Below are 24,036 nucleotides of genomic sequence, written 5' to 3'. Positions count from 1 at the left end.
AGTACTTGCCATAAGACGGTATAATGTAACAAACTTTTGAAAATGGGCAAATTTAATGAAAAAGTTTTTATACTAAAATTTTTTTAAATATTCGTTGAGCAGCAAAACCAAAATATGTCATCGACAGGAAATCAATAGACAAATTGATCCGTATATAGATTTTGTCCCTAAGTACTTTCCATAAGACGGTATAACGTAACAAACTTTAGAAAATTGGCAAATTGCAAAATTTAATGAAAAAGTTTTTAGACTAAAAAATTTTAAAATATTCGTTGAGCAGCAAAACCAAAATATGGCATCGATAGGGGATCAATAGACAAATCGAACCATATATAGATTTTTTCCCTGAGTACTTGCCATAAGACGGTATAACGTAACAAACTTTGGAAAATTGGCAAATTGACAAATTTAATGCAAAAGTTTTTATACTAAAAAATTTTTAAATATTCCTTGAGCAGCAAAACCAAAATATGTCATCGATAGGGGATCAATAGACAAATCGAATCACATATAGATTTTTTTCCTGAGTACTTGCCATAAGACGGTATAACGTAACAAACTTTGGCAAATTGACAAATTTAATGAAAAAGTTTTTATACTCAAAAATTTTTAAATATTCGTTGAGCAGCAAAATCAAAATATGTCATCGATAGGGGATCAATAGACAAATCAAACCATATAAAGATTATTTTCCTGAGTACTTGCTATTAGCCGGTATACCGTAACAAACTTTGGAAAATTGGCAAATTGACAAATTTAATGAAAAAGTTTTTATACTAAAAAAATTTAAATATTCGTTGAGCAGCAAAACCAAAATATGTCATCGATAGGGGATCAATAGAAAAATCGAACTGTGTATAGATTTTATCCCCGAGTACTTTCCATTAGCCGGTGTACTGTAACAAACTTAGAAAAATTCCCAAATTTGATGAAAAAGTTGTTATAGTACAAAATTTTAAAATATTCGTTGAGCAGCAAAATTACAATATGTGATCGATAGGAAATCAATACACAAATAGAACCGTATATAGATTTTAACCCCGAGTACTTTCCATTAGCCGGTGTACCGTAACAAACTTTGAATAATTTGCAAACTTAATGAAAAACTTTTTATACTAAAAAATTTTAAAATATTTGTTGAGCCACAAAACTAAAATATGTCATCGATAAGGGATCAATAGACAAATCAAACTGTATATAGATTTTTTTCCTGAGTACTTGCCATAAGACGGTATAATGTAAAAAAATTTGAAAAATTCTCAAATTTAATGAAAAAGTTGTTGTAGTACAAAATTTTAAAATATTCGTTGAGCAGCAAAACTATAATATGAAATCGAAAGGGTATTAATAAACAAATCGAACCGTATATAAATTTTGTTCCTGAGTACTTGCCATAAGATGACATAGTTTAGTTTTGCTGCTCAACGAATATTTAAAAAAATTTTAGTATAAAAACTTTTTCATTAAATTTGCCCATTTTCAAAAGTTTGTTACATTATACCGTCTTATGGCAAGTACTCAGGAAAAAAATTTATATACGGTTCGATTTGTCTATTGATCCGCTATCGATCACATATTTTAGTTTTGCTGCTCAACAAATATTTTAAAATTTCTTAGTATAAAAACTTTTTCACTTAGTTTGCAAATTTTTCAAAGTTTGTTACGGTACACCGGCTAATGGAAAGTACTCAGGGATAAAATCTATACATGGTTCGATTTGTCTATTGATTCCCTATCGATCACATGTTGTAGTTTTGCTGCTCAACGAATATTTTAAAATTTTGTACTATAACAACTTTTTCATCAAATTTGCGAATTTTTCTAAGTTTGTTACGGTACACCGGCTAATGGAAAGTACTCGGGGATAAAATCTATACACGGTTCGATTTGTGTATTGATCCCCTATTGATGACATATTTTAGTTTTGCTGCTCAACGAATATTTTAAAATTTTTTAGTCTAAAAACTTTTTCATTAAATTTTGCAATTTGCCAATTTTCTAAAGTTTGTTACGTTATACCGTCTTATGGAAAGTACTCAGGGATAAAATCTATATACGGTTCGATTTGTCTATTGATCCTCTATCGATGACATATTTTGGTTTTGCTGCTCAACGAATATTTTAAAATTTTTGAGTATAAAAACTTTTTCATTAAATTTTGAAAATTTGTCAAAGTTTGTTACGTTATACCGTCTTATGGCAAGTACTCAGGAAAAAAATCTATATACGGTTCGATATGTCTATTGATCCTCTATCGATGCCATATTTTGGTTTTGCTGCTCAACGAATATTTTAAAATTTTTTAGTCTAAAAACTTTTTCATTAAATTTAGCAATTTGCCAATTTTCTAAAGTTTGTTACGTTATACCGTCTTATGGAAAGTACTCAGGGACAAAATCTATATACGGATCAATTTGTCTATTGATTCCCTGTCGATGCCATATTTTGGTTTTGCTGCTCAACGAATATTTAAAAAATTTTTAGTATAAAAACTTTTGCATTAAATTTGTCAATTTGCCAATTTGCCAAAGTTTGTTACGTTATACCGTCTTATGGCAAGTACTCAGGAAAAAAATCTATATACGGTTCGATTTGTCTATTGATCCCCTATCGATGACATATTATGGTTTTGCTGCTCAACGAATATTTAAAAATTTTTGAGTATAAAAACTTTTTCATTAAATTTTGCAAATTTGTCAAAGTTTGTTACGTTATACCGGCTAATAGCAAGTACTCAGGAAAAAAATCTTTATACGGTTCGATTTGTCTATTAATACCCTATCGATCACAAATTTTGGTTTTGCTGCTCAACGAATATTTTAAAATTTTTGAGTATAAAAACTTTTTCATTAAATTTTGCAAATATGTCAAAGTTTGTTACGTTATACCGGCTAATAACAAGTACTCAGGAAAAAAATCTTTATACGGTTCGATTTGTCTATTAATACCTTATCGATCACATATTATAGTTTTCCTGCTCAACGAACATTTTTAATTTTTTAAGCATAAACACCTTTGTTAAATTTGTAATATCTTCAAAGTTTGTTACATCACAGCATCTCATAGAAAGTACTTTGAAGAACACTTAATACTTAGATCTATTCGTTTTTCTATTCGCTATTAATAACACATTTCACATTTAGTGCTCAAAGAGGATTTTAATTTTTATTTCGATATTTAAATATTTCACAAATATATCAATGAGTTTGTTATGGTTTGTTATCTTTTTGTTTACGTTTTTTATGTATTTTCTTCTTTGTTTATATTTTTTTATTTACTTATCCACGTGTATACACAAAAAAGTACCTTTCCATGCAACTCTGAAAAAAAGTTTGATAAAATTGAAAAAAGTTTGTTAAAAAGTTTGTTTTCTTCATAGAGATAAATTTTCATACTTTCATACAAAAGAGCCAAACCATACAGCTGATTTAATAATATACTCTTTAAAAAAAATTTAAAACAAGTGTCGAAAACGTGTTAAGTTATCAATCAAAACTGTTTATATTAATTATTAGTTAGTGTTGTTTTTTTGCCAAGGCGAATTCATATAAGGTGGTGTTATTCAATCAGCTGATATTTTTTTCTTAATTCGCCTAGTTTACGTAGCTGTCAAAGTTTGATATTGTTTACATTTTTATATTTAAAAATATCCGTTGAACGGAGAAAACTTCGTTAACATTTTGAATTATTTATGTAAACAAGGACCATACCAAATTTTTGTGAGTTTTACATATTTAAATATCTTTTATGCTACTTTTTTGGCTGGGGGGCCATAGTTTATAGTTTTTACTTGTAATTACAAATAACTCGTTAAACTCGGTAATATTTACTATTATTATTAATATGTATTTATTAATATTAATATTATTGGCCAAATGTGGCTTTAAAATATTACAATAAATGAAATGAAATGATAAATAAAAAATCTGAAAATACCAAGCATTTCGTAAACAAATATCATTTTACTTAAGTAATGGCTTAATTTATATGTATACAAATATGTTATTTAAGAAAATATTTTTTCTATTAAATGTGAACATATTACACAATATTGTTTTATATATTTTATATTAAAATTGTGTAGATAACGTGATTAACTAAAAAAATCTCTTTCGGAATACTTTATATTAAGAAACGCATATGAAGTATTTACCCGGCTGGAGGCAGCTGACTTCTACGTTATGCCTTAATTTTGAAATCTATTAAATGTTAACAAATTAAACAATATTGTTTTATATATACACTATGTAGAAAAAGAGATTAACTAAAAAAGTCCGTTTCGGAACGCTTTATATAACAAAACCCATATGAGGTATTTACCCGTCCAGCGGCTGCTACATTATGGCCAAATATTGAAAATTATCCATTCTCAACAAATATTCATTCATTCGAAATATAATATTTTCATGAATATCTACTTTTTTATGTTTATTTTTCACAAAAAATAAGTTTTACTTAACTTCAGGCACTCACTTAAATTTTGCAAATTAGGCTGCCGGAATAGAGTTTTTCGTTTAAAACAAACATTGTTCAATACAGAATATATTTTCCTCACAAATTTTAATATCTTTATCTTTATTTTTTAATATAATATAAACATTTTACAAAAATTTTTCATCATATGAATTCGCCGTACTTATCGTTTTTTACATCTACGTAAAACAAATGCAAAAACAAAATACATTTAAAATGTTATTGTTGCAGAAGTGCCACCACCTTATCTGAATTCGCCTTTCAGTTTTCATTTTGTATATGTGAAATTTGTGATTTATTGGTCTTCTGTTTTTGACATTATTTTTTGACAGGCAATTCGCCTTTAAGTGCAGCCACAATCAAGATATATTAATTATAAGGTAGTTTCGTCGGCGAATTCAGAAAAACAGAGCGAATTCATTTTATTTTTTATATAAGGAGTTTGACAGTATGCCTACACTTAAAAGTGCCAGCACACTGTCAAAATACATGTAAATAAAATCAAAAGTGTTTTAGCAAAAAACAATCAGCAGCTCTGTTAACACTACCTTATAATTAATATACCATGAACTACATATAAAAAGTACAATCAATTTACTCTTTATTCTCAATTTGCCGATAACACTATCTTATGAAATTAATTTACCTTGGTACTAAATAACATGATTCACCACATTTTTATTCTCTTCACACAGACGAGCTATGAGAGAATAAAACACACTTGTGAAAACTAAACGCACTCACTAAACTTCAAGTTTTCTTCGTAAAATTGCGAGGATATTACCACTTATTAGTTTTTCTTATCACTTAAACTTAACGTTTATTATTTTTTTCAACACTTTTCATTTATTTAAAACCCCGAAAATAATTTATATTTTACAAACGAAAAAAAAATATTTTTTATTCTTTGAAATTTTATTTTAATTAAAATAGAATAGCGTCGTTATGACAGTGTTGTCTAAACAATTGTTTAGACAATGTTGTCTTGATAACAAAAGTCATTTTATTGTGAAATTTAGAATGTTGTTTTGGGGTAATTAAAGTTGATTTTTAACGTAAGTTTTAGTGAAATTAATGTTTATTTACAGAATTTGTATTTAATATTGATTTTAAAATATAGCAATTTTTCAATAAAATTATCTGTCGTGATAAAATAACGTTTTTTTAGTGTCATTAAAATATTTGTCTTATATAGACATGTGGTAAATTATTCTCAAAAATCTGGTATCATTGTAATAATGTTAATGAAGTCGCTAGAATTAAAATTAAAAAATATTCCGTTTAATTGTCTTAAAAATCGCTTTAACGATATGGAGTTGTAAATAATTTAATGAGCACCACTGATTAAAACGTCAAAAAGGACGCTAGGAGAAATTTCAAAATTTACAAATTGAACCAAACTATATTATAAATTAAACTAATCAAATTAATAATATAATAATTTACAGTGAATATTATTACAATATTTTTAAATTAATTGAATGAAGTAATAAAGATGAATAATATTGGTGATAATAGTGCCGTAAAAATAGCAGTGCGCGAAAGGCCTGCTAGGGAAAATTTAAAAAATAATTTACAATCTAGTGTTATTACATATCATCCTAATGGAAATGTAGGCGAAATTTGTATTATTATTTTTATTAACAATTACTAATTAATGTATTTTATTTTCTAAGAACATAATTGTTAACGAAGCAGTTTTTACATTTGATCATGTTTTGGGTCCAGCCGTAACTCAGAAAGAGATTTTTGACAGTTTGATTAAGCCGCTGGTGGTCAATCTGAAGCTGGGATTCAACTGTACTGCCTTGGCTTATGGACAAACCGGCACTGGTAAATCCTACACAATGGGACTTGATTCTAAGGTACATATAACACGTTATTGTACTAAATAATTGTACCATATAACAAAATTTTTTTTTATTATCAGAGTTTTGATGGGGAAGATGTTGGAGTTATTCCACGGTGTTTGAAAGAAATATTTTCAAGTGCTGATTTAATTTCAGAAAGTGAAGAAAATGAGCAAATTGTTAATAATTCATCAACAAAAATGGAGATATTAGCATCATTTATTGAAATTTACAATGAAAAAGTCTACGATTTATTAGGAGAAAATACAAATGAACCAATTATTGCCAAAGGTATGTAATATAGTCACATGCGTTAACAAAATGTGCATGTACATACTTACATATGTACATACCAAAATATTTTTTCTTTATTATGATACTATCATGTTTTTGGGGACAAAAGCTTTTGTAATTCAAAGGTTAGAAGAATTAGGTATATAACATAAATTTTGAAGAACAATATTAGCATTGTTATGAGATAATAAACGTAGTTCTGTTGTTTACCGTTCTGGAGTTATGTCTTCATATGTTAGCTTTTTGGCTAAAAATTATATCTTTTTTAAACATCCTGAAATGCAAAAAGGTGTAACAACCAAATAATTTAAAATCGACTTTTAAATTGAAATGGGATTTTGAAAACTGGATTTCCTTATTATATAAATTTAATTATTTTATATTTGAAAATCTTCTTGTTGAATTTTAGCAGACAGAAGATGAATTTAAATTAAAACAATAAATTAATTATAATTTTTAAATAAAAACTTTCATAAATTCTAAAACTTTTTAACGACATACTTCTAAATCAAAATAAATACCATGTTCCGAAATTTGACGTAAGCACCTCATTCTGTTCCATGTATATAATAAATATAACAGAGACAAATTCAATTACTGGAATATCAATTTAGAAACAATTAATTTTGGATCATAACATTATATTCGTAGTATTTATCTAACAAGTATCACAAGTATTAACCTGTATCACTCAGATTTGTGTAAAGTTTGAAATGCAAAATCTAATATACATAATTGTTTATTCGACTATGCGAAATGAAATACCCACCATCAAAATACTGTAATGCATTAATACTAAAGTAGGCATTAATGGGAGAAAATGCTACTCTTGTTTTTTAGAACAAAGGATATATTTATTCCACTATTTCATCATTCTAATTGTATTGTTTTTATTTTAATAATATTTATTTAAAAACAACAGTATTTAATCTGATTGAATAATAAATCTATAAGAGGGAAATGTTTGGTACTTTTTGCTCATCAAATAGTATTTTAACATGACTGATGAGAATCTATAAGAGGTGACACTTTGCTACTTTTCCTTCTTTAAATGTTAAAAAGAGGTTGTTAAAGTTTTTGTGAAGAAAAACACAAAATTTAATCTAGAAACATGTAGTAGGATTGTCATTCGAATAAACATTTTTTGATTAATTGAGTTTTTCTTCGAACGAATTAAAAATGTTCAATTTAAAACAAAGAATAATTCGAACAATTTTTGTCGAATAAACGAATATTCGAATAAAATTTTAATTTTTATTGAACAAAGAATTACATTAATTTTTTGTAAAACAAATACTAAATCAAAAAATCTGTTATAATTGAGACAAATCTTTTATTACTCTTTGCAATTTATAAAAAATATATATTTTGCAATGATTAAAGTGGAGTGCTTTATCTTTTAGAAGTGCCCAACGAAAAAAAAAATATGTAAAAAAGGTTGTCAATGCATGGGTTCAACTGATAATGAAGTGGTTCATATTTAGGTGAAACATGCAAGATTTTAACATTAGCGTGTCATTGGCTTGCATTGTTTAGTGTTTGGAAAAATTGTTCCGCATTAAAATGAATGCTTATAACCAAAGAACATTCGATGATTCTCAAGTGAATTTTCATTGGTGCAGTTTTATTAATTTAAAAATGCATTAATAATGGTATTTTGATTTAATTATTTTGCGTGATATTGATAAAATTTAAATAAGATAAAACACTATTAACTGATTTTGAATTAGATAAAAATTCATGCAGAGTAAAAATAACCGATTTTTTATTTTTTTTATGCACGCTTTCGTGCCAAAATTATAGTAAAATATTACAATTCCTAAAGTGGAGTTACATGAGTGAATTGGGTACATTTTTTTATTCCTTCACTTAAGGCAAATTTATTAGAATTTTGGCATGTATTTAAAACGCATTAAACAGAATAGGTACAATGAGTGGTTCTATTTTAAATTCTTGCAATAAGAAAAACAGATAGTTCCTAAAGCAAGGCATACACGATACAACCGCTGATACAATGTGAGAAGGTTGTTTACGAAATTGTACAGTGTGTAGAATTGCTTTAAGAAGTTGTGAGTTGGATGTACAAAAGATCAACATGTTTTGATATTTTTCAAAGTTTTTAAAACTATTAAAATTTGTATTTATTAGATAAAAAAAGAAAAATTTTCTAATTAAATTGCTATTAAAAATTTTGTTTTACAAAATAAAATTATATTAAGAGATTACTTTCATAATTGTAATATTTGAGTGCAATATACATACGTAACTTGGTTGTAAACAAAGGCGTTAAAAAGGTCGCTGGTTTCTTCAAAAATCCTATAAGACAATTTTGTTTGGAAGAGTCCAATTTTTTGTTTGGATACAATACATGTTTGGATACAATACATTGGAATCAACAATAAAATCGATTTTGAATTTGCACCGTTTGCGTTTAGAATGAAGAAATGTTTTTTTTAAAGTCTAAGTATTGTATGTATACAGAAAAAAAAATACAATTATGAATGTATAGTCGGGCATGGCCGACGACACATACCCTACACCAGTCAGTATATTAAAGATGTGGATTATTTACAAAAAAAAAAAAAAAAAAATAAAATAAACCATTTAATTTGTTTTTAACTTTATTCATAATGCAATATGCAAGGTGAAGTCGTTAAGGCAGCTTATTTTTATTTGCTTAAGGAAAAATAATTAAAATATAAAATTATGAATTATGAAGTTGTTAAATAAGAGTATTCAGATATAAAAGATATAAAACGTTGTCCTGCTGCAGATACAAAATAAATGTAACTACAGTTTTATACTTAGAAATACACAAAAACTATATCTTTCCAACTTTAGAAAATTAATTTTGTCAAAACCCAACTCTAGACAACAAAAAATATTGTATTTGTTGCCAAAACGTACCCACCTTACTTATTACATCATGAACTTGCTCTCAAATATTATTGTGTCAATGAATGCAGTTCATAATATGATGAATAAATATAAATTTTAGGTTACAAATATACCGGAGGAACCCGCAAACCTTTAAATAATATTGATGATTGTTACACTATACTAATGCAAGGTAATAAAAATCGCCATGTACGTCCCACGAAAATGAATTCACAAAGTTCACGTTCTCATGCCATTTTCACAATACATGTGCGTTCCAGAACGCAAAAAGATAGTGGTGGCGAATCTATAACTACATCGTGTATGAACATTGTTGATTTAGCCGGATCTGAAGGTGTTAGACGTACTGGACACCAAGGTGTGGCAATGTCAGAAGGTGTACACATAAACCAAGGATTACTATCAATTGGAAAAGTTTTACAGGCAATGACCACAGGCAGCAAAGTAATACCGTATAGAGACAGTGTTTTAAGTTCTGTATTGCAAGGTAAAACATATATTTCATATATTTACTCTTCTTGATTCGGTCCGTGTTCTAATATATTAAATATAATAACTATAAATAAATATTATTTGTCTTTTTTGAACAGAATCTTTAAATTCAAATTCATATCTGACGTTATTGGCATGTATTAGCCCACATCGTGAAGATTTAAGTGAAACTTTGTCGACTTTGAGATTTGCCCAAAATGCAAAACAGTTGAAAAACACTCCAGAAATAAACAATATTATTGCAGATATAAAGGTAAGAACATAAAGCTTTTTAACGTTATAAGTACATGATTATAAAACAAACAAAAAATAATTAAATTTTAAATCAAATTCCAATCAATTGAATCCATAATTATGCCACGTAATCTTTCATTAAATAGTGATGATTTTGCACCTACAAAGCCAGCTTCCATTGCATCAGTGGAATGACCAGCTGAAATCTTTTCACTTAGTTTTTCCAAATCTGGTACGTCTTCACTTTTTGTAGTGAGTATAGGTAGAACAATCATACCAAAGAGAAGACCAATGGCACCTTTGTTCTTAAATTCTCTGTTAAAAGCAGAGCGGGCAAAAAGTTTTTCCGGATTAGAACCCAATCTATTAAAATCAAAATCATAAATCAACATCGCGTCGATGTGAAAAGTAAATTTTATACATACTTTTTGATATGCTCCATAACAGCGCAGTGATAAATCTCAAGAGCTTTTTGAAAGTGCTGTTTTCGAAAATCTCTAGTGGTGCATGACATTAAAAAGTACATGATATCAATAATGGGTGAAGAATAACGCATTATCTGCCAGTCAATAAGACGGGCATCAACAACCTTACCGTTCTATGAGGAAACAGTGTTAATATTTATTATAACATTCTCTTAGAGAAAAATACCTTTTTTTTGAACATAACATTATTTATCCAACAATCACCATGACATATTACTGAGTACGGTTCACTTGACTTTGAATCTAATAAAGTCAGCATCAGTTCGTAAAACGTACCACGATTAAAATACTCATTCAATTTATCCCAATATCCGAGTTCCTTTTCCTTGTCTATACTCTCCAAAGCACTTCGCTTTAGACTTTCGAAGTAATCATTTAACTGTATATCGTTCTTGCGTTGTACGAATATATCCGGGATATTTTTTAAACTATTAATTTTTTCCGGATTTTGATCTTTTATTGCAAGTGTTGTTGCATGTAATTTACCATAAATGCCCATTATATAAACAACTTGATCAAGTGGCAGTGGCTCAAATCGGTTATGCATAAAAAACTCATCAATTTGCAAATCACTCATACAAATTGTTTCATTGTATTCTTCTGTTGACGTAAAGTAACATTGAGGGTATTCATAAAAGGTTTCGTTTATGGAAAGACCCCTTAATTTTTGAAAGTCCTCGACAAGGGGAAGAAACTATATAAACAATACACGAAATTAATTTATGTATATTTATATAGAATATTAAGCTATTGATACCTTTTCGTATGCTAAAGCTTCTCTCAAAAATCCAGCTCTTGCAAAAAACTGGTTTCGTTGTAATGGATTTGAAGGAGGAACCTTAAGGATTATACTTTCTTCATTGCGACTGTTTGTTGTTATCGTAATGCGGTATACTACTCCCATATAATTGTCACCCTTTTTAGCAGCTCCTTGGATTTGGTACTTGTAATTTTGTTGTCCATATCTGCCATCCAAAAAATTTTTAAGAAGTTCTATAACAGCCGCAGAAATCTCGTTAGATGTGTTATATTCCAAATGCTCCATTGTTCTGACTTAATAATTTACAATTAATATTGATCATATATATTTAAACACTTAAACTACTTAAGAAAAGAAATTTGATACTAACCGCAATGTTGCTGATCTTTTTATTTATTTATTGCTTTTTTTAGAAAAATGCCAAACTAAAGCAGACACCTTATAAATCAAAACCCTTACAAATAAATAATCCAAAGGTTACGCCACTAAAACGATCCTATTCTACTCTATATGGTACACAAGTGAAATCGTCTATAAAAAGCAATACCTTTTGTACTCCTAAAAAGCAACGGGTAGAGATAAATAAATGCAATCAAACCGAAATATCCAGTAATTACAAAAAGTAATTTATTACAAAATCTGACTTCTGTTCACATACTTATACCACAAATTATGAATATTTTATAGACCAAAATTATCAAATGTCGATATGAATTTGCCGAAAATGGGCCAATTAGAATCTACGCATAATCGTGAATCTATGTTTAACCGAAGTTTGGAATCGAATGGTTCTCTACTAAGCCTAAATATGTCTACTTCAACTGCTGTCGATGGACATACGTACAAAAGAAACACAAAGTAAGTAAACTTTAAACCTGATACAATAATAAACTTTAAAAATATTGTGTATAAAGTTTTAGTCCAATTATACGCAAGTGTATAGCGGAGTTGAAAAATGATTTGGAAGATAACTTAATGAAAATGATACAAAAAAATCTACAAACACTAGTGCCTCAAACTCCTGCTCATGCCCCTGCCCCTGCTCCAACTCCACAAAATCAAACTAATCTGCCCTCCACAATACGTCAGGAACTTAAAAATATTATGAAGGAAGTTCTGTCTGAAAAAGATTCACATATTAGTCCTATGAAAACCAATGCTAAATGCCAATTAGTATGTCATTTATTTTAAGTAAATTATTCATATATTAATATATTTATTTTAGTTTAATAATAGCGATGATCTATTTAAAATTCCTGAAATCCCTTCAGAAATTCATAGACCAAAGACTTCAAGTCCAATTACTAATAGCAACGACTCTTTAGAACCATCAACATTCACTCAAACTTTCTTTGCGGGTGCTACAAACTCAGATAAAACGGTGTTAAACAAATCTATACGACGTTCCATTCGTATATCAGCGAGACATCATGAAGAACAGTCATTCATTGAAAATAATACTTCAGAGGAAAACGCCAGTCAATTATTACGCCGAAGTTCGCGTAAATCAGTTTTAAAAATATATCAAGACAAACGTCGAAGTATACGTTTGGTCACACACAATGAAAAGATTACAACGGAAGATAAACCTGAAAAAGAGAAAGTATCAAAGACTGTAAAGAAACTGAATAAATCATCAAAAGGAAATGCAATAAATAACACTATAATAGATGGTTATTGCAACGGATCTACATCTTCAAATACTAAGACTAGTTTGACTAAACATCGTAAAGCAATTTTAGATCTACTGAATAGAGGATCAATGAAGGAATTGCAAATTTTACCTCAAGTCGGCCAAAAAACAGCTTATCAAATTGTTACGCAAAGGTATGTTTTTATAAATTAACACTATGGCAGGTTATTTTGTAATTCGGTGCGAATGCAAGTATGATAATATACCTAAAAATCATATAATTTCGAACGAATTCCAAAACAATCTTATATTATTATATTTCAAAAATACACACACATATTTTATACATATATGTATATCTGTGGTTTGTAACACAATACTATATACATATGTGTGTAACTATAATAAGTATATTCGGAGTCCTTATTAGATTCTATATATATGACTGTTAAAATAGACTGTCAATAATTACAAGCCATAACTAAACATAATATCAACTACACTAGTTATTATTGGAATATATTTTATTAATAAAAACTCAAATAAAAATCCAAAATCTTTTTTAACAAATATAATTTAATTTTTTAAGAACTCTAAACGGGAAATTTAAAAGTGTGGCTCAAGTGGAAAAACTACCCATTTGGCGTGGAAACGCTTGGGAACGCTTTGCTCAGGTAAACTAAAACAATTTTTTAAATGAAATAATTGCATACTTACATTACATTATTTCTTTATTTTTTTGAAGGCGAATATGTTAATTTAACAGTATGCGGTTATTTACACAATATTAATATTGCAATATCTCCCTACCAATCTCTCTACACATTATACTACACATTAATTTTAATTTTTTTTTAAATTTACGATTTTTAATTTCTTAATAATACTTTATAATAAAGTTTAATTGAACTTGTATTTTTTGTGTTTTTAACTATGACCTGAGTAGCTAAGGGCCAACCTTTAGGTAAAGGATTATGAATTAAATTAAAATTAATCTTCGAAAGTTGTTTTTGAATACTCAATCAGCTAATTTTGTTTGCTAGTTTGAGCGACAATGGAGCAGCAGATGCCAAAAAAAAATTAATAAAATTTTTATTAAAATAAACATTAAAGTTTTTGAATTAACGATTAGAATAAATTATGGGGACTTTACAATATATTTTTTTGTTTAAAATTTAAATTTTCTTTAATTTTCATATTACAATTACAATTGTCTTCTTCTTTTTTTATAAAATATGCATTGTTTTGATAACAAACAGTGACTTTTTCTGCTGTTTTGTACGGCAACACTGCAAAGTTTAATCTTGTACTCAAAAACATCAAAGGGGATTAACATCAGAATCAATTTATTTTCAGATTAACTAATCTGATTATTAATTGGCATTTGATTGTCAACTCAAAAATCCGCTCTAAGATAAACAACTGTTAAATAATTTCGTGAAATTCTAAAGGACAATTTAATTTATTAAATGTTAAACGATTGTTTTAGCATCTCCAAATTTCGATTATTTTTGATAATAGGAGGATCTATGTGAAAGCGGACAGCAATCGGATGTACCATATCCGAACATATTATATAAATGCAATGCAGCCGAAACTCCTTCCAATGTAAAAGTAAAGCGATTTGAAAATTGAAAACTTTGTTAAAATTTCTTAAAAGTGTTGCCCATAACTCCGAAACTACCTAAAGTCCAACATAATTTTTGGTTTTGATTAAACTCGTGTAAATAAAAAATGTTTCTAAAGGTTAAAAGTCAAGGAAAGGCTAAGCAAAATGTGCAGAGTTCGGTACGAAATTTTGAAGGAATTTTCGACAAAACTGATTGCAGTCGGACAAATGTCTGACATTCTTTCGACATTTCGAAAGTCTGATCAAGTATAATAAAGTGTGATAAAATGTCCGACATTTCGTACAAAAGTCTGATCAAGAATAAGAAAATAGCTAGACTGTTCTGATCAACGTCTGATAAAAACTAAATTCGTATATATAATTTATTATATATTTAATTCTATTAATTTTAATAATAATTTATAAGTTTCCATTATTTATGACTTCTTAAGGGTGCATAAATAAAATGTAGAATCTTATAGATTATTTTTCAAATTAAAAAAATTAACTATAAAAAATGATTAAACTTTTTGCTAAATTTTAAATTTATAAAGAAAATAAAAGAAAGAAAAATAGTTTGTCGAGCCCGACCATATAATACCCTACACCTGTTACAAAAAGTAAAATGTGAATTAGTTTTCATATTAAAACATTTAAGTTGAATTGTACCAGTTGTATGGGGGCTAGATGAAATAATGTACCGCTATTAACCATTTTCAATATTTCTCTGCAGGCTCCTCCAAAGCTGCTTCAGCCCAAACCGTTAATCCGGTTGAAAACCCTGTTTCGGGTCCTGTTGGAAGAGGGTCGGCTCGCAGAAGTCGATGACGCGCTCTTTTAGTGAGGTTGCCAAAGATAGCCTCATTCGGGCCGTCATCGACAGAAGTGATGCTGACGGATCCATATCCCAATCTAATTGTGATATGGTGAAGCAAAAACTTATGGGAGTGTTCTGGAAAGTCCTCAGAGAGAATCCAGGCACTCTTCCCCAATGCGATGATGCTAGATGGTTCCAGGTTCACGTGAAACTCATGACTTGTGCAGACGAACGCTCAGCGTTGCTGCTCAAGTCTGCTGTTGCATTGCTCGGTGAGGTATGGGCTGGATCGAAGCTTGAAGTGATGACTCCTGAGGAGATACCACGCAGGCCCAGATCTATTGCCAAAATACCATCTGAACCCTCCACCCCCGAAGAGATCTTGGAGATTTTCCAGTGCTGCAACCCTCAACTTCCAACCAAAGACTGGAAGGTGGTTAGGGTTTTAGTGGCTGATGGACCTTCAAGACATGTGATCGTGGTCCTTAACAAGGAATCTTTGGAGCCACTGAGAGAGACAAAAGGGAAGGTCTACTATGGATTTGGTAAGATCTTCCTTCGAGTCTATCGCGGTGACTCCAAAGGCGATCCCTCTCCGAAGGTGGAAGCAGAGGATGTAGATGCCGTGCAGTTGGTAGAAGGCACGGAAGGCAACCAAGCCATCGATCTTTCTGACAAAGAGGATGCTCGATCTCTGACATGATGAGCTCACTCTTTACTCAGAAGGATGAGGTGGTTGACGATGACGAACTCCTGGAATTATCTCAGAAAGTCGTCAACGTCACAGTTGTAGAAAGGGATGGTGAGATTGACGCAAATCAATCTTCACCACTCTAAAGCAGCTTCCGCTGCACTGCTCCTCCGAGTGGCACAAAGTGGGGAGGAGCTAGTAATGGTCCAAGAACCATGGATCCATCAGGAATTTAGAAGTAGTAAATAGGTAAAATAGATATAACGCTTGTGAGAGTAGTAAAATAGATATAACGCTTGTGAGTGCTGACCATCGCAGGTGTATAACAAACTGGACTGTTTCTAATGACTGTTCTCTATCGGACCATCGGTATATTGATTTTACAGTTGGTACTATAAAAGTGAATACTACTAGTATTCTTAACAGAAGGAAAACGAATTGGGAGGTTCAAAATAGTATGCTTTCCATTTCTCTTATGTCTCCCCCTACTATTGAGAGTAGGGAGGATATTGATGCGGCCGTTGCAGAACTAACAGAAGCTTTTCGCTCGGCTACTAATATTGCCTGTAAACCTTCCGCCAAAAGAGGAAAATCTAAGCCTCCGTGGTGGAATCTCGACATTGCGCGCGCTAGAAAAGAGTGTCGTAAGCTGTTCAATGAGGCCAAAAGATCAAATAACTGCTCTCCCTATAAGTGCTCTGTGAACCACTTTAAGAATATGATTAGGAACGCGAAGAGGAAGGCATGGAGGGACTTCTGCTCTAAAGTTGAAGGATCCTCTGAAACCAATCGACTTCGTAAGATTCTGTCAACTACACAGGCTGTATCGAGTTACATTCAAAAACCCAGTGGTAGTTGGACTACGTCTAGCAGGGAATCTCTTGAAGTCCTGTTGGATACTCAATTTCCGGGATGTCAGCCCATTGTACATAATGGAATAATGACTACCCTGGAGCACAACAGGACAAATCCCAGCTCTGTTATCATACCAAACCTAAGGACTTCAGACCAATTAGTCTAGCGTCCTTTGTGCTCAAGACCCTAGAACGGGTTTTTGATGTCCATTTGATAATGACCATCCCACCGGAACGTATCTCTAAATCACAGCATGCATACATAAAGGTAAATCTGTTGAAACAGCTCTTCATTCACTAGTTGGACATATTGAACGCTCCTGTATAAGGAGTACTCTCTTGTCGCCTTTCTTGACATCGAAGGAGCCTTTAATAATGTTGAACCCAGTGCCATCCTAACTGCGCTAGGAGGACTGGGTGTTGACTCCCAGACTCAGTTGCTCATTGGGAAGCTATTGAGCAATAGCTTCAATCGTGGCACTCCTCAGGGGGAGTTTTGTCTCCCTTACTGTGGAACGACTGTCGCTTATGCCGACGATATAGCAGTGTTGATATCGGGTAAATTCCCCGATACAGTATCTCGTTGTATGGAAACTGCTCTTAACTTATTGAGTAAATGGAGTGTTTCTTGTGGACTCAGTGTTAACCCACTGAAAACTGAACTAGTCCTTTTCACTAGGAGGTATAAGATTGAAAACTTTATACCGCCAAAGCTGAATGGAATTAGATTAAAAATCTCGGATCACGCAAAGTATCTTGGCGTAATCTTAGATTGTAAGCTCTCCTGAAATCTGACTATTCAGAACCGGGTTAACAAGGCCAATGTGGCTATCTATACATGCAAGAAGGCAGTTGGTACAAACTGGGGCATTAACCCGAAAGGTATTAACTGGCAGTAGTCAAGCCCATACTATTTTATGGGGTTATAGTATGGTGGCATGCCATGGAGCATGCTACAAACTTTGCAACCATCGAGCGCACTATGAGAAACATTGCAATCCTTATTAAGGGATCAATGAAGACAACGCCAACCAAGGCACTGTTAACCATGCTGAATTGGTTACCAGCTGACCTAATGGCCTTTCAGCTCGCCCTTAACTCTGCGATCAGATTAAATGCCTGCGGCTCATGGTCTGAGTACAGAGACTAAGGGCATTCTAGAATTATAAAACATTTCGAATTATTACATTTGAATGTTGACTATTGCATTACGAAGCCCAACTTCGATAATCGCTTCTGCTTCAGGATTCCACATAGGAACATCGAACTAGAACCGCACCCACCTCCAGGTGTAACGGGAGTCTACACTGATGGCTCCAAGAGGAGTGGTAAAGTGGGTGGTGGTTTCTTTATTGAAGGATTTGGTATTAGATCATCCTTTCGACTGCCCAATTACTGTAGTGTTCTTCAGGCAGAAATATCTGCTATTAAAAGAGCAGCGAATTGGCTAAGGTATTATCACATATTGGGGGATATATGTATATATACTGACAGTAAAGCTGCTATCAAGAATATAGCGGGTGTCTACACGACATCTATGTTAATCAGAGAATGCCGGGTATCTCTAAATGAGATAGCGAGAAATTCTAGGATAACGCTAATATGGGTCCCTGGCCATGATAAATGTCAGGGTAACTGTATAGCTAATGAACTAGCCAGGAAAGGCACAATGATGGCTGAGGAGGAAATAGACGCCTTTACTGGCATTTCCCTTACAAACTGTAAGGCACTTGTTCTTAACGAACTATATGGGAAAGCCCAAATCAGGTGGCTTAATGAAACCACCTGTCAAGTCTCGAGGTCTATTTGGCCACTATATGATGCCAGAAGATCAAGACTACTTATGAGCTTCCGAAGGGAGCAGATACTGACTTTTGTATCAGTAATCACAGGACACTGTGTCATTGGCTCTCACGCCAGGAGACTAGATCTTAGATATAATGACTACTGCAGAAGTTGTCATAATGAGGAAGAAGATGAAACGATATCACATCTTCTTTGCTATTGCCCCATGTTAACCGAGAGTAGGGAGAATCACTTTGGAGCTCCCTTTCTGGCTGGTATGGAGGAGCTTTCAGGGATAGGGTTGAAGAATATCCTATGCTACATAAATGAAACCGGTTGGTTTAGATCTGGAAGCAGAGAGTGAAATTATAACAAACTCCTGTGACCACTAGGGTAACACAACGGAACCAACCATAAATGGACCCAAGTGAGCTGCTCATGAAGCAGCTGCCCTCGATACCTAACCTAACCATTTTCAATAGTCTTCGTCCCAGGGACAATAGAAGATAATGTGCCAAATTATATTGAATTATCAACATGACATTATGTTCCTTGACTGGGAGGACTTTCGCTTCCTCTTGTGGACGATGTTACGAGGTAATTTGTTACCGTTACAGCCCTTAGGTCGTCATTTTGGCAGTTTTGCATCAGCACAATTATTCACAAGGTTTCTTTATCCCTACCCTTAGTGCTGCCTCTTAGCGCTTTAAGGACATTGTTTCTACTTCGTAATTTGTACGTGATTGTTCCTTCGTCCAGGTGGTATGAATGTTGTTGACAACTTCGCTGGTGAAAACTGTTTCATGGAGGTAATCATTGTGTCACGTCTTATGGAGGTGCGGTTAGCTTAGAGAGGTGAAAGTTAAAAAAGTGGCGATAGTTCTCCACCTTGAGGTACGCATTGATTAACTCTACGGGGTTTGGTGCGTCTGTCTGTAATGTGACTAACAGGGTCGAAGTCCTTCGACAGGTCAAGAACCACTAGGACCGTCCTTTCATAGGGCCTCTGCTGATTTAAGCCTTGTGATATCTAGGTAACAATGGCGATTAAAACTGTGATAATGTTGGACATTTTGCGGAAACCTTGCTGGTGACGAGCTGCTCTTAGGTGGCTGGGCAGCCTTTAGACAGGATGGTATCGGCCTGTATGATTGTCCCTCCGTCTCCGTCTTTCCCAGGTTTTAAAATGGGAAATGATTTTACCCTTTTTCCAAGCTTCACCGACTTGTTGAAAACCATAGTCAGGTACTCAAATCCCCGCTCGCTGGTGTTTTAACATCAGCATGGATATTCCGTCAGAGTCAATCGCCTAAGATGTTTTGGCGTTATTGATGACGTCTGCAACTTCAGCTGGGGTGAAGGGCTGTCCGTGACTATCAGGTTGGGAAGTTTGCGAGCAACGCTTCGTTCCGCCTTGTCTCCCTTTCTTTTGTTCAATGAATAGCCGGAAATGCGCGCGAGCACGCTTCAGGGTCGGAAAGGGGGATGTCTAGCCATCTTTTCAGCTTGTCCTCATTTACCAACCTGCTGATTTCAAGCTTCAGGTGGGCGAGCCTAGGATCACCTGGATTGGTATTTTGGATGTCATTTCTTTCATCTGCAAGCCGGCTGCTTCTGCCGGGAAATGTGGCCGCACTACGGGTATTCGGCCGGCAGGTATAAAACGAGCAGTTGTGGAGATGATAGTTTCACGGAACTTCCTCTCTACATGGTATCCGTGCCAGTGCAGGTATGTATGTGGGCATTATCATTCAGGGTGCAAAAGGTGGACTCGTCCGTAGAATCGGCTGTCGGGGAATGGGATAGGGCTGTAGTTGGTCATAGTTCCCATACAAGGTCTACTTTTTAAGCTATTTTGATAGTAATCGGCTCAAAACATGTTTCTAAACATGAAATTTGACTTGCAAATGTTTTGTGTACATGTAAAGCATTATTAGTCATAGCTCCCATATAAGTTCTACTTCCGAAAATCGCATAAAAGCAGATATTTCATTGTAAAATAAAGCTATCTCGATACAATTCGACATAAATCTGTGTTGTTTTTATATGAATCACTCTATGAAATTTTTTTCGTATAGGCCGTAAATCGAAAATCACATAAACTAATATATTTCTTTGAATAATATAGTTATCTGCATAAGATTCGACACAAATATGTTTTGTGTACATGTGAATACTCTCCGAAATTTTTTAGGCCCGTAATTGGTCATGGCTCCCATATAAAATCCACTTCTGATCACTTAAACGCACATATTTCACAAATTAATAAAGCAATTGGGGTAAAATTCGACTTGAATTTTTTATGTGAGTACATTAGACCGACTCCCTCTATATGAAAAGCAAAAACGTGTTTTTGTTTTACCCTCTCTAAATTTAAAATATTGAATTGAACATGAAAAAAAGATCATTCTGATAAAATGTTTTCGAACTGGCATAATATTAATCATAATCCGATTTAAAGTCATACATATCTTTTCAAACCAAAACAAATTGAATAAAGCTCGACCGGAATATGTTTGTAAATATACAAATCATTCTTTTATTTTTTTGGCATCAGCAGGGTTAGTCCATAATAAGTAATATCATCCGTGCGAGGTCTACATCAAAAACTCACTTAATATACATTTTTCAGGACCTAATCAAAATTAGTTCCAGACATGGATAAAAGTTAGTACCGTGACAACAGAATATAATCTTTGTAGACTTATCTAAAATTTAAATAGTTAAAAGGATTTCAATAAAATAGGCTTGCTGGTGGAGAATATTTAAGATAGCACTCTAAATTGTTTTAATTTGATTTGCAATTTGAAATTGCCATTAATTTTTTAATACGCCCATAATGTCTCCTTTACGTGTCCACAACACGCTTTCTAGCATTATACTCATCTGTCAAAAAAAGTAGAATTAAAGTAACAAGTTCAAAATCGTAGAATGCCTTGAAGCGTAGTATGCTTAAAGTTGATTTACTTTCTTTCTTTATAAGCACGAATATGTCAGCTGATTTTGACTTTTTATATTCTTTATTTAATATAAAAAAAATATTTTGCCTATGATAATTGGCTCCAGAACTAGAACCAAGTTCCGTGCAGTTATCGGCCAGGAGTGAAGATCTGCCTTCACTGGCGTATACATAGCTCCGGGCCAATGATTTGTATCAATTTCAATTGTAAACTTACCTCGATGTAGTTGTATTAACCTTTTTTAGGGTCAAAAATATTTTATGTAGAGAAAAAAATTGAAAACTTATATTTAATATAAGTTTTGAGTATACTGAATTCGGGGAAAAATAAAATTTTTTGAATTTTAGTTTTTCCTAGTGACTTATAGAAGGTCAAAGTTTAATGTCAAATATATTCGACATTCGAAAAACAGTCACCAAAAAGTACTACCAATATTTTTATGAATATTGTTTTGTAAAATGTGCATTAAATGAATCTGTTTTTATATGTTGTTAAAAAGCACTATTTAAAAAGTAGTTATAGTGACAATTTCTTAAAACCTTATTTTAAAATACTTTAAAAATACGGAAGATCTTTAAAAATTTCAATTGCGTATATAATAAAGTCTTAATTTTTATCTAAAAGAAAAAATTAAAACTAAAGTTTAAAATTATACTCAAAAATATTATTGTTAGAATCTTCAAAATTAAGATAGTTTTATTATATTTATTGCTTTGAGGGCAACAAAGCACAAGCGATATAGCTAGTAAATTATAAAAACTTAAAGAAGGAAAAAAAATGTATTTTTCTAAAATAATTGAAGTATGTATTAAACCAAAAACTTATTGCTCATTTGCGTAAAGTTGTAACAATAATAAATCTGTATATCTATATGCATGCTGTAAAGTTGTAACAATAATAAATCTGTATATCTATATGCATGCTGTATATAAACTAAATTCAGAATTGGAGAGTTCCAAACAAGCACTCTTTTTCAGGTCATCGGTACATAAGATTCAACATACTACGGCCATCACCTAAGCCGATAATGTTTCGAAATAAGCCTAAAACGAATTGAGCAATGTCCGGGGCCTCACTAAAGAACCGTTTAGAACAGAATACTTTTCAATGTCGTAATAAAAGCATATGGACTCTAAAGTAGAAACTTTAAAAGGTGCCATGGTTGAATCATTCGAGAACAGCTGCTCTCTGTAGTGGTAAAAGTATTTTCGGACTAAAAAAATTGAGAATTGTTTAAAAAATATTACAAATATTATAGTGTAAACATAAAATTCATTTTTCGGATTGATTTTTTGAAAATACAAATTACTTTCATATTACATTTAATTGGAGTTGTGTTAATACTCAGCATTGTAGTTTGAAAAAACCTTTAACTTGGTGGATATAAGAAAATCGTTCGAATAACCAAGCGATACTCCGAGGATGAGGAATTAACGATCGAATGGACTCTCTTATCCCACCTGTTATATCGGATATAATGAACTGATATTACGGGAAGATGAGGCAAACACTGAGAAAGTTATTACATCTGGGGGCTAATTCTCGCACTCGTATACGTACGAAAACATACTCGAATGTACGATTATTTTTAATTTTGGGATTCTCTTATTCGATAACGAATAAATCATATCGAAATTTTTAATGATGGCATTCGATAACGAGCAATCATTCGAATGCAACCTTGCGAGTTTTTTCTCGAAAGCAAGTTAATTCTTTTAGGTCAAAAATATCAAAAATAAATTATACTCAAAAATAAATTCTTGGCAATTTTATGGCAAATCATACAGATTTGGCCAAGAACTTACTGCCAAATACTTCCCAAGGGAAAGCGCGATCAAATCAACTTTGGGAACAACTCACTTCTAAATTAAATGCTTCCGGCCCACCAGTAAAAGATGCTAAGGCTTGGCGCAAGGTAATGTATAATTAAAAACATTTACCCCTTTCATTAATTTATTTGTAAAATACGTCTTCATTTTAAGGTTAAGCCGATCAAAAACAAAATGTTAAAAAAAAAATTTGTTTTAATAAATCTTCTATAAAAAGGACTGGTGGCGGGCCATTTGAAGAAAAAATTCTTTCTCAGGTAGAGTAACAAATAGTAGCTGCTGCAGGTTTAGAAGCCTCTGTTGATGGTTTAACAAATGTTAAAAGTTTTGGATTCCAAAGTAAACCCGTGGAAGATATTGTAAGTGCAACAA

The 24,036-nt window shown here is 31.9% G+C and overlaps 2 protein-coding genes and 1 long non-coding RNA gene across 4 annotated transcripts in view; 2 read left to right on the top strand and 1 right to left on the bottom strand.

The window, feature by feature from the left end:
• The window catches only part of LOC111683698 (kinesin-like protein Nod), a 17,060-nt gene extending 3,026 nt beyond the window's left edge, over positions 1–14,034 (top strand). The window contains exons 1-12 of one of the 2 annotated variants that reach the window (XM_023445798.2): positions 5,379–5,528; positions 5,922–6,085; positions 6,150–6,338; positions 6,404–6,614; positions 9,616–10,002; positions 10,106–10,260; positions 11,900–12,108; positions 12,174–12,344; positions 12,401–12,659; positions 12,712–13,313; positions 13,709–13,793; positions 13,865–14,034. In XM_023445798.2, coding sequence (XP_023301566.2) covers positions 5,969–6,085; positions 6,150–6,338; positions 6,404–6,614; positions 9,616–10,002; positions 10,106–10,260; positions 11,900–12,108; positions 12,174–12,344; positions 12,401–12,659; positions 12,712–13,313; positions 13,709–13,793; positions 13,865–13,882 — 2,403 coding nt within the window. In that variant the 5' untranslated portion in view covers positions 5,379–5,528; positions 5,922–5,968 and the 3' untranslated portion in view covers positions 13,883–14,034. Of the gene's footprint in view, positions 1–5,378; positions 5,529–5,921; positions 6,086–6,149; positions 6,339–6,403; positions 6,615–9,615; positions 10,003–10,105; positions 10,261–11,899; positions 12,109–12,173; positions 12,345–12,400; positions 12,660–12,711; positions 13,314–13,708; positions 13,794–13,864 lie in introns of those variants that run through there. The other variant, XM_046945376.1, reaches the window with a different exon arrangement.
• On the bottom strand, positions 10,222–11,910 carry LOC124418625. Its single transcript, XM_046945378.1, has 4 exons — positions 11,484–11,910; positions 10,893–11,420; positions 10,667–10,839; positions 10,222–10,604 (listed from the first exon to the last, which is right to left on the bottom strand). The coding sequence occupies exons 1-4, from the start codon at positions 11,769–11,771 to the stop codon at positions 10,328–10,330; spliced, it is 1,266 nt and encodes a 421-aa protein (XP_046801334.1). The 5' UTR covers positions 11,772–11,910; the 3' UTR covers positions 10,222–10,327.
• A 2,229-nt stretch (positions 14,035–16,263) lies between the features above and the next one.
• Positions 16,264–23,952, top strand: LOC111689831. The gene is made up of 3 exons (XR_006940390.1): positions 16,264–16,485; positions 22,813–23,750; positions 23,818–23,952. It is a non-coding gene; the product is annotated as an uncharacterized LOC111689831 (long non-coding RNA).
• Positions 23,953–24,036: the final 84 nt, after the last annotated feature.

This window comes from Lucilia cuprina, chromosome 3, assembly GCF_022045245.1.
Source record: "Lucilia cuprina isolate Lc7/37 chromosome 3, ASM2204524v1, whole genome shotgun sequence".
Lineage (NCBI taxonomy): Eukaryota > Metazoa > Arthropoda > Insecta > Diptera > Calliphoridae > Lucilia > Lucilia cuprina.
This window is presented reverse-complemented; position numbering and strand designations above follow the sequence as displayed.

What these genes read in the sequence shown, in the direction of transcription:
- LOC124418625 (XM_046945378.1), bottom strand. Translation starts at nt 11,771, where the DNA reads ATGGAGCATTTGGAATATAACACATCTAACGAGATTTCTGCGGCTGTT. An exon ending in ATGTTATGTTCAAAAAAAAG is followed by an intron (nt 10,840 to 10,892) that starts GTATTTTTCTCT and finishes GTTTCCTCATAG; the next exon opens with AACGGTAAGGTTGTTGATGC. An exon ending in GTTATGGAGCATATCAAAAA is followed by an intron (nt 10,605 to 10,666) that starts GTATGTATAAAA and finishes TGATTTTAATAG; the next exon opens with ATTGGGTTCTAATCCGGAAA.